The 9,490-nt window shown below is 37.7% G+C and overlaps 3 protein-coding genes across 4 annotated transcripts; 2 read left to right on the forward strand and 1 right to left on the reverse strand.

Annotated features, from left to right (window-relative positions):
* Positions 1-152: 152 nt before the first annotated feature.
* Positions 153-2,298, reverse strand: LOC111433912 (NAC domain-containing protein 73-like). Its single transcript, XM_023071184.1, has 3 exons — positions 2,138-2,298; positions 1,844-2,033; positions 153-956 (listed from the first exon to the last, which is right to left on the reverse strand). Exons 1-3 carry the CDS (start codon positions 2,231-2,233, stop codon positions 370-372), a joined length of 873 nt encoding a protein of 290 aa, XP_022926952.1. The 5' UTR covers positions 2,234-2,298; the 3' UTR covers positions 153-369.
* Positions 2,299-3,599: 1,301 nt separating this feature from the next.
* On the forward strand, positions 3,600-4,590 carry LOC111433913 (protein DMP4-like). The gene has a single exon (XM_023071185.1). The coding sequence runs from the start codon at positions 3,760-3,762 to the stop codon at positions 4,396-4,398; it is 639 nt and encodes a 212-aa protein (XP_022926953.1). The 5' UTR covers positions 3,600-3,759; the 3' UTR covers positions 4,399-4,590.
* Positions 4,591-5,629: 1,039 nt separating this feature from the next.
* LOC111433911 (triose phosphate/phosphate translocator, chloroplastic) lies at positions 5,630-9,258 on the forward strand. 2 transcript variants are annotated; one of them, XM_023071181.1, is made up of 12 exons: positions 5,630-5,996; positions 6,075-6,149; positions 6,291-6,356; positions 6,469-6,547; positions 7,334-7,454; positions 7,536-7,631; positions 7,757-7,869; positions 7,950-8,027; positions 8,110-8,226; positions 8,432-8,531; positions 8,638-8,738; positions 8,984-9,258. In XM_023071181.1, exons 1-12 carry the CDS (start codon positions 5,734-5,736, stop codon positions 8,999-9,001), a joined length of 1,227 nt encoding a protein of 408 aa, XP_022926949.1. In that variant the 5' UTR covers positions 5,630-5,733; the 3' UTR covers positions 9,002-9,258. The 2 variants fall into 2 exon arrangements, with proteins under 2 accessions (XP_022926949.1, XP_022926951.1); XM_023071183.1 differs by having other exon boundaries at positions 5,868-6,001.
* Positions 9,259-9,490: the final 232 nt, after the last annotated feature.

A 9,490-nucleotide genomic window follows, 5' to 3' on the forward strand; every position in this document is an offset into this window, starting at 1 on the left:
AATCCGTGCTTATTGGGTATAATGTGTATTTGACAAGTGTTTTTTTCTTTTTCTTTTAGTAATGTGATTCACCTGTTTGCTTTTTCGAAGGGGTTGAACCGTTCATCTTGTACGTATTTGGACATTAAAAAAAAATTGTATTCGATCGAGTATATAGTAAATCGCTTTCTGTATTGAATAAGATATCAATTACATATGAATTCTTATTCGAAACCAATATATTCGAAACCAAAAGAATATATTTGGAATAGTTTACAATATTATTAGAAATCGTTAAAAAATCTCAATATTAATCGTTAAAAAATCTCAATATTGTGAAACACCCATTCCACACAAAAGTAGCCCACATTTGAAGTTGGAAGAAACCACTCAACTGAAAGTTGTCTGACGAGTATTAGAGTGGGTTGAATGTGCACCACTCACAACAACAGAAGAAGACGCTTCTCCTTCTCCTTCTCCGAAATCGAATTCTCTATGTACTTTCTCCCCTCCTCCAATCTCATACAAAGAACTCATCATCGGGTTGCCGTAATCAACAAAAACTGCACTGGTGTCAGGCGAATAGCCGCCGTCTCCGCCGCCCCATTGTTTAACAATACTGTTCTGGTGGGAGGAGGAGCTCTGGCGCGGCTGTTTCTGAAAGAAGACCTTAGAAGCCACCAATTGGCCGTCTTTCTCGTGCTCGGTAACACCCAGATGATACTGATGCATTATCCAGTTCGTCTTTTGCGGCTTCCTTTCACTCCCATAATTTGAATACAAAACTAAAATCTTCTTGAAACCCATCACAACGCCACCGTCGGCGCCAATGATTGGCCTTGTCTTGCCGGTTTTGTGCCATCTTGTCTCAGTGCCTTCTTTGTCTGTTTGAACCTTCCTGCGTTTCCTGGAGCCGGCAGTGTACGCTTTGGACGGCCGATGAAAAAAGTGCCGGATTTCCCCGTCTTTTCTCATACCTGCACTTCACGACAACAAGGATTTCAATTTTCATCTAAAATGCATTTTAAAATTCCTACTCACCCCCATTGCACTATTCCATAACAATTGACGCTTGCTATGACATCAAACCTTAATCTCATTCTTATATATTCAATCTTTATGACCACGCATTCCTTCAAACATATATTCCTTAAAGGTGGGGCTCACGTTTTTGTATAATAATTACGCGACCCCTTCTCTTTTTTTTCTTTTTTTCTTTTTTATTTTAAGCATCATATTGCATCACGAAAAAGGCATTCTTTTGGAGCCCAAAAAACCATAAATTAACTTGAAAGGCTACCCAATTTGATTCTGTCCCAAACTTCCGTTTTGTATTTTGTATTTTTGGTTGAATTTTTCAGGATTTTTATGTTTATGAAACATATATTTAAAATCATAGGATTTTTAATCATATTCAAACTAACACGTTCTCTATGAAGATGAACAAAGAACTTCTTAAGGTGTACACACGACCTAATAATCCAATCAACTTAGATTATCTAACTCAAATGTTAAAAGTTGGGCGAGGTTCTTTTCTTTTTCGGTTTAGGTTGAGTTGAATTTTTTGAAAATCGAAAATATAATTTAGTTTGTAAATTGATACATTCTTTTTATCTCGTTAGATCAAACCAACCTAACCAACTTAAAAATAGGGCTAGACTACTTTTAAAAATATTGAGAATATTTCATGTTTGTTCCAGCTAAATATTTTTGTTTGTTTGAGATTTTAATTATTAATATGTAAATAAATATATATTTCAAATAATTAAAAAAATAATTCTAAACCCACTTGAAATTTTAGATTTGTTCAAAAGATTACCTTAATGAACTCGAAAACAGTAGAGGAAAAAGAAAAAGGAATTACCAGGGAGATTTTGAGGGTGGGTGTAACAAATGCCATCTTCACCGTCTAAGGTGGGGATGAATTGATCGAGAAGTGGATGAAGCTTTCGCTTATCGCGTTTAACTTGAGCGTCCAAATGCTCCAGAATCTGTTGGTCGCTTGGATCGAACTTCACTCCCGCCGGAAGCCTCCCCCAACCTTCGAATCCACCCTGACACATACACACACACAACACAACACAACACAACACATCTCAAATCTCCGAATTCCATTTGGCTTATAAATTGGAGGAAGAAGCCAATTCAGTAGCCGTACCTGACGTTGGAATCGAATGGGATGGGCACAGGATGGGCAAATTATAGATGGAAATGCAACGCCTAATCCTCCCTCATTAGGGTTTAACCAATTCATTGATTCGAGTGCCAATTCCGATTCTACTATCCAGTTTCTGTTCCACCCTTCCTCTAATATCTATCTATATATACACCGAATTAAACCGACACACTTTAATGCATTACCACCAAAACCCTTCCTTGCCCAACAAGTTAAACTTCGCCTTCTAAGCATTTTCCCAACATCAAATTCTGGTTTGACTTTGACTTTCTATATCCAAATGCTCTTCAACAAACTTCTGCACTAAGGCTCACAATGTCGGCGGACAAAACAAAACTTACGTCACCTCACCCATGCCTCTTTTTTGACAGAATTAAATCAAATTAGACGTTTTATTTTTTTAATTTAATAATATTTACAATTTGCTAAAACCTTCCTTCCTAAATAATTAATTAAAGATTAAAGAGTAAGTAAGTTTCTTAATATTTTATTGTTATTTTTAAAGGTTGAGGATGACATAATTAATCATTCGTGTCATAGCTTACCTAAAAGACATGATTTTGACGTGGAGCTGACTAAGTCAATCAACACCTCGTGTTAGGTTGAGTAGACACCATGAAAATATGTAATATTATTCTTATAAAACCATTTTTTTAACCAAATATGTGAAATCAATTTCTAATTGTCCTCTGAAAGAATTTTGATTTAGAAAGAGCAAGGAACCAACTAAAACACAATTTGATTTATGAGTCTTGTTTTATAAAATATATATATAAAAAGTTCTTTTCAGAATTAATTATAAACATTGAATGAGGTGGAGTGAGAGATTCCTCCCGAGTTGAAACGTGGAACTAAACATTCTTTATTAGAATGCGAAAATCTCTCCCTTTTGGATGCGTTTTTTAAAGTCATAAAGCTGATAGTGACACATAACATACCAAAACAGACACTCTCTACTAGTGGTATACTTGGACTATTACATACATTTAAGACGCTTTTCTATCTTTTCAACCACATCTCAACACTATCCTTTCGATCCTTCTAGCCCAACAAGAGGGTTCTACCTCGATCTTCCATGTATTTAAATTAAATAGATAGTTCAATTAGATTCAAATTTTCATTAAATTTTTTTTTGGAGGAATATCTGATTAAAGGAAGCCACTCCGGTGTTATGGGAGAGAGAGAAGGAAAGAAAGCAGAGTAGGACAAAATGATTTGACTTTGGGAGAGGCATCATTGACAAACTCATCGTTTAAACGACAAATTTGTTGATCCGATACCTTCCGTAATGTAACAAAACCAAATTGAATATTATCCTCCTTTTCAGTTCTCATTTCTTCCAAGTTTTAACGATCCCAATACCTAACAACACCATTCAACATGAACACTCGAGTTCATTTGCAATGCAAAAAATATTATAATTCCCCCATCCCTCCCTCGTTTATGTGTCTCAACATGAACACTCGAGTCAAGCAACAAAATTCCTTCCCCTAAGTCATACGCAATTGCTTTCAAGGCATCACTACCCTCCCTTTGCTTCCACTCATCTTCCACGACTTCGTATTAATACATTCTAACCTTCCGAATTCATTTCAACCTCACCCATGGAGATCAAAGCAGTCGACGAAGAAACCCAGATCAGAATCGAACAAAAACGCCCCCTTTTGCGAGAAACAGCATCCATCCCTTCCAGAGATAAAAAAACTCTCATTCAAAAAGCCATTTCCCAGACGTTTCAGGGCACTGCCCATTTGGCCAATCTCTTACCCACTGGAACCGTCCTCGCATTTCAACTACTTTCCCCCATTTTCACCAATGAAGGCAACTGCGACTCTGTTTCTCGCTACCTCGCCTCTGCCCTCGTGGGTTTCTGTGGATTGTCCTGTTTTCTTATGAGTTTTACCGATAGTTTCAGAGACAGTCAGGGGAATGTTTGTTATGGGTTCGCCACTTTCGGAGGGCTCTGGGTCATCGACGGCTCGGTGGACCTTCCGGACGTGGCGGCGGCTAAATATCGGCTGAGATTTATTGATTTCTTGCACGCTTTCATGTCGATTCTGGTTTTTTGCGCCGTTGCTCTGTTTGATGAGAATGTGGTGAACTGTTTTTACCCATCGCCGTCCAATGCGGCTAAGGAGATTTTGACGTCTTTGCCGGTTGGGATTGGCGTGGTTTGTAGCATGTTGTTTGTTCTTTTCCCAACCAGACGCCATGGAATTGGCTTCCCAATCTCTGCTGATTAGTGCCTACGCCGCTCTCCGCCGGAGTTGCTCTGTGATTCGCCGATTCTTCTTGTGGTTCCATAATTGTTTTCTTTTTTCCTTTTGTAATCATTTCGATATCTCTCGATTTCATCAATTCAGATAAAGGGTTCCTTGGAAACTGACAATGGACAGATGCATGGTTTCATAATCAATCAAATAAAATAATTACTTTAATACGTAACTGTACAAGAAAAATAAAAGATGCTGGCAGATGCGTTCTACTCCTTCCCTTCTTTATTGTTTCAAAAGACACATACGTTTAAGCTAAGTAATACACAATTAGTTGTTGGTTACAAAACTTTATAGATTTCATTTACAAAAATGTCTCAATTTTGGCCATGTTTCAACCCTGACCATACACGACCCTCAATTCAACTTCACACGAAAAGTCCATTCTTTATTAGTGTGCTACGAAGCCACGTACACTATGATGCTTTAATTTGATCATCGATGATCTTAGAGAGCCATGTGGGAGTATTTTAGACATTTATGAACCTATCATGCTATAGAGTAGTCTAAGAACTATCGTTATAATAAAATGTTGTAATCTCGCCCTAATTCTCGCCACATGTTAAATATAATGAAAAATATGGTAAAAGAGTGGACCATTGCTTGATCGAATCATTTTTCAAATAGATCTATTGAGGTTCAGTCTTAATCAAGTTTGTGGATTGGATCATTCATCCAATTCTCTATTTTTAATATTTTCACGTGATTTTTATACATGGGGTTATAAAATTATATATAATAACGTTATAAAAGAAAAATTAAATTAAACTAAAAACTGATGCACAGTAAAGGATTTTGTTACTAAAAATATAATAAAATAAAATAAAATTATTGGGTTTGGTTGGGTTGGGTTCGGGTTCGGGTCAGGCAGTGAGATCCGAAGTGAATCCGTGATTTCTATACTGGATCGGAGCTCCAAAAGGACCCGACTTCTTTTTTTGGTTAACGATAAGGAGATATCTGAACATACACCAACGGTTTTAGAATTCGACACCTCAGCTCCTTCCCCATCTCTCATTCGCCCTCTCTCCCGATAACTGGACCCCACTCCAATCCACATACTATCCCATACTCTCTCTCCTCCGTGATCCCATCTTCCGCCACCTCACCCTCCCACTATACCAACCGTCCCAACAAGCGGTTGCACAATCCCTACTCTACTTCTTCACGCACCCAATCACAAGGAATTACCGCCAGAAATTTGTTCGCGATAAGCCCTCCACAATATATCCTCGCCGTAGCCGACGAAACCACATTTGCCTCTCTCTTTCCCTTCCTCTCTGTCTTTGTTTCTCTCTTCTACTTATGGCGTCGCAGTTGCTCTCACGCGCCACTTACTTCGCTGGCGGCATTCCCAGTCTCCGCAAGTTGCACAGAGAGACCACCACCACTAACAACCATGTCGCCTTCGTCCACACCAGGCCCATCGCCGAGGGAGCCAACTTGATTTGGGGACGCCAATTGCGGCCGTCTCTGCTTCTCGATCACCTCTCGGCCAAACGGGAGACGGTTCGGCCAACCTATGCCGCAGCCTCCTCTTCTCCCGCGGGAGGTAGCGATTCTGCCGGGTGAGGTTCGTTTCCTCCGTTTTGGACCAGATCGGATCCGAGATTCAGCTTTCAACTCATTCTACTTTAATGTTGCAGGGAGGCGAAAGTTTCCCCGGCTGGTTTCTTCGAGAAGTATCCGGCGTTGGTCACCGGATTCTTCTTCTTCATGTGGTAGGTTTCGGGGGTAGGGATAGTGTAGGTCACGTGTTTTGCACGGTGGATGCCGGCTGTAAATCGTAGTTATAATTGTGGTTGCTTTGAGCTGGGTGTTTGCGAAATTACTGTGCTGCCCTTTTTGTGTTGTTATTGTAGGTACTTTTTGAACGTGATTTTCAATATCCTCAACAAGAAGATCTATAATTACTTCCCCTATCCTTAGTACGTATATTATTTACCGGAAAGTGAAAAACTTTCTTCTCCTTTTCAATTGTATTTTAATTTATTCTGTTTTTTTCGTTATTAATGTTTCGAGTTTTTGTCTACGTGGCAGTTTTGTATCCGTGATCCATTTGTTGGTTGGGGTGGTGTACTGCTTGATAAGCTGGGTTGTGGGTCTCCCCAAGCGAGCGGTGAGTCATGGCTCCACAAATCTTTCTTACCATTTTTAAACTCTTGATTTTATATCTAATAAGTTGTATTTAATTTTTTTATTAAATTAAATATCAACTTTACATTTTGTATTTATTAGATTATCAACCTATTTATCATTAATAAACAAATGAGGTTTTTATAATATAGAAATTAAAATTTAATGTTTCAGATTCAATTAGATTGAATTAAATTTTATATATAATGAATACTATAAATTTAGATCTTTTTCAAAAACTTTTGAAATTGAATAACTCACGTAGAAAAAAGAATTTAATACTCATGTATGTGGAAGGGTAATTTTATAAATTATCCACATCAACTTAAATTGATATAAAACATGTACCCTCCTTAAGAAATCAATTGTCGATCCACTTATTTTTACTAGAAATGTCATGAATAGCATTGTTTTTTTAAAGTTTTAGGAATATGTGTTTTAATGAAAGTATTGCAAATATGGTAAATCATCGTTAGGCTTTCCCTTTTGATCTTCTCTTCAAAGTTTTTAAACGCAAACGCGTTTGTTACGGAGAAATTTTCACACACTTATAAAGAATGCTTTGTTCTCCTCTCGAACTAACTTGAGATCTCACAATCCACCTTCCTTTGGGGCCAGTATCCTCATCGACACTTGTTTCCCTCTCTAATCGATGTGGGATCTCACACAAAGGGTCTAAAACTATCTCATTTTATCGGACCTTGGAATATGGGTAGCTTTCTCTCTTAATTTAACACATGGGATGGTCAACATGTGTTTTGGTGTGCAGCCTATTGACTCAACACTCCTGAAGCTGCTGATCCCTGTAGCTTTCTGTCACGCACTTGGCCACGTCACTAGCAATGTCTCATTCGCAGCTGTTGCTGTCTCATTCACACACACAATCAAAGGTAAACCACCAAATTTACTAATGCTTCAGTTTACAACATGTTGAATTTTATCGTTTGCCTAAAAATCTTGTTCATTTTCAGCTTTGGAACCGTTCTTTAACGCCGCCGCTTCTCAATTCATTTTGGGGCAATCCATTCCCATTACCTTGTGGCTTTCATTGGCTCCCGTTGTCATTGGTAAATTCTTCTTCTTTTACCTCATTTTTCCAGTTCTTTAATGCATTTTGATATATTACTTATATGGATTTGGTGGCATGTGGTGCTTTGTTTTTATAATGTTCTGTTTGGATTGATCAATGCAGGTGTATCAATTGCATCTTTGACTGAGCTTTCATTCAACTGGACTGGCTTCATTAGTGCTATGATTTCTAATATCTCATTTACCTACAGAAGTATTTATTCAAAGAAAGCCATGGTTATGTTCAACTCAACTTACCTTTGACTCTTTTAGACTATGGTATCTGTAATTGGAACTGATCTATTCTTTGTTTATAGACTGACATGGACAGCACCAACGTCTATGCCTATATTTCTATCATCGCTCTCCTTTTCTGCATTCCACCAGCTGTAATTGTAAGTTTCAATTTGCTATGAGACGACAAAGCGTAAAAGTTAAAAGAATCTTTATTTATCTCAGAGATTTCATTATTCACAGGTGGAGGGGCCTCAACTGCTGAAGTTTGGTTTCAATGATGCCATAGCTAAAGTTGGTCTAACCAAATTCGTCTCAGATCTCTTCTGGGTGGGAATGTTTTATCACCTTTACAATCAGGTACATTGCCTAAATTTTCTCTTCTTAAAAATACTTGGTCCATTTGATTTTCTGTCATATTTGTTAACAACAGACCCCTATAATATGCATTCAAGAATATGTCTTTGAATTGACTCGTGTGTACCGCCACTAATTATTTGTATCTAAGAGAGGGTGTAGTTTAATGGTATGAAGTAAAGAATTTTGGTTTGGATGGCTCTGACAGTTAGCAACCAACACACTGGAGAGGGTGGCACCACTTACCCATGCAGTTGGAAATGTGCTGAAACGTGTATTTGTGATTGGATTCTCCATCATTGTCTTTGGTAATGATTTCTTTTGTGGGTTTTTTTTCTGGTTTTAATTGTTGCAAGGAGGTGAAAATGTCATAGTTCTTCATGAGATGATGTAATAAAATGGGGTGGCTTGCAGGTAACAAAATTTCAACACAGACTGGTATTGGAACCTGCATTGCAATTGCAGGAGTTGCACTTTACTCTTTCATCAAGGCTAAGATGGAAGAAGAGAAACGAGTGAGTTCTAGCCTTATTTCATTGATTCTAACAGTGTTTTCTAATTTGATTATGTATAAAAGAAGATGGTAAAGAGTTTAGAGTCGAATTGGAGTGATTATCACTAGTTGAATGCTTCATCTTCTATCTTCACATTGGAACCTCTAACTTCATGATCGAGAGTATATGTCTTAACAAGTTGAGTTGTGCTCGTTTAGTTGTTTTTTCTTCCTTCTCCCTAAACGGAGTCTTAATTGTTTTCACAGCGAACAAAGGTGGCTTGAAGAAGCAGCATTGGAGGTGATGGGAAGCATGGAAATGAGGGGAGGATCTGGTGTTGTAAATTTTTAAATAATTCCATCACCAAGAAAAGAAAAAAAAAAAAATCCTATTGCCATGTATCTGTTATTTAATTTTCCCTTTGACCGATCAATTGTTATTGATTCTGAGCTCAGACGTTTACTGAATTTGTAATTATGAATGCTTTCTCATTTCAAGGCATTTTTATTGCCGCAATGCAAAAACCTTTGCTTTCCAATAACATCCCAAAAATGATTCAAAATATTATTTTAGTTGGTCGATTGATGAGGTTTTTGGGATTATAAACCCACCAATGGCCAATCAGCGACGTAATTCATGAACTTGGAGCCCATATTTGCAATCCGGAGTTCACGGATTAGAGAATGAAATGGCGTAGAAATTAGAAACTCAGACACGAATTTTAATAAAAATATACAACAGGGAAGAACTGGAGCTAAAAGTTCATGAAAATT

This window comes from Cucurbita moschata, unplaced genomic scaffold (assembly GCF_002738365.1).
Source record: "Cucurbita moschata cultivar Rifu unplaced genomic scaffold, Cmos_1.0 Cmo_Scf00043, whole genome shotgun sequence".
NCBI lineage: Eukaryota > Viridiplantae > Streptophyta > Magnoliopsida > Cucurbitales > Cucurbitaceae > Cucurbita > Cucurbita moschata.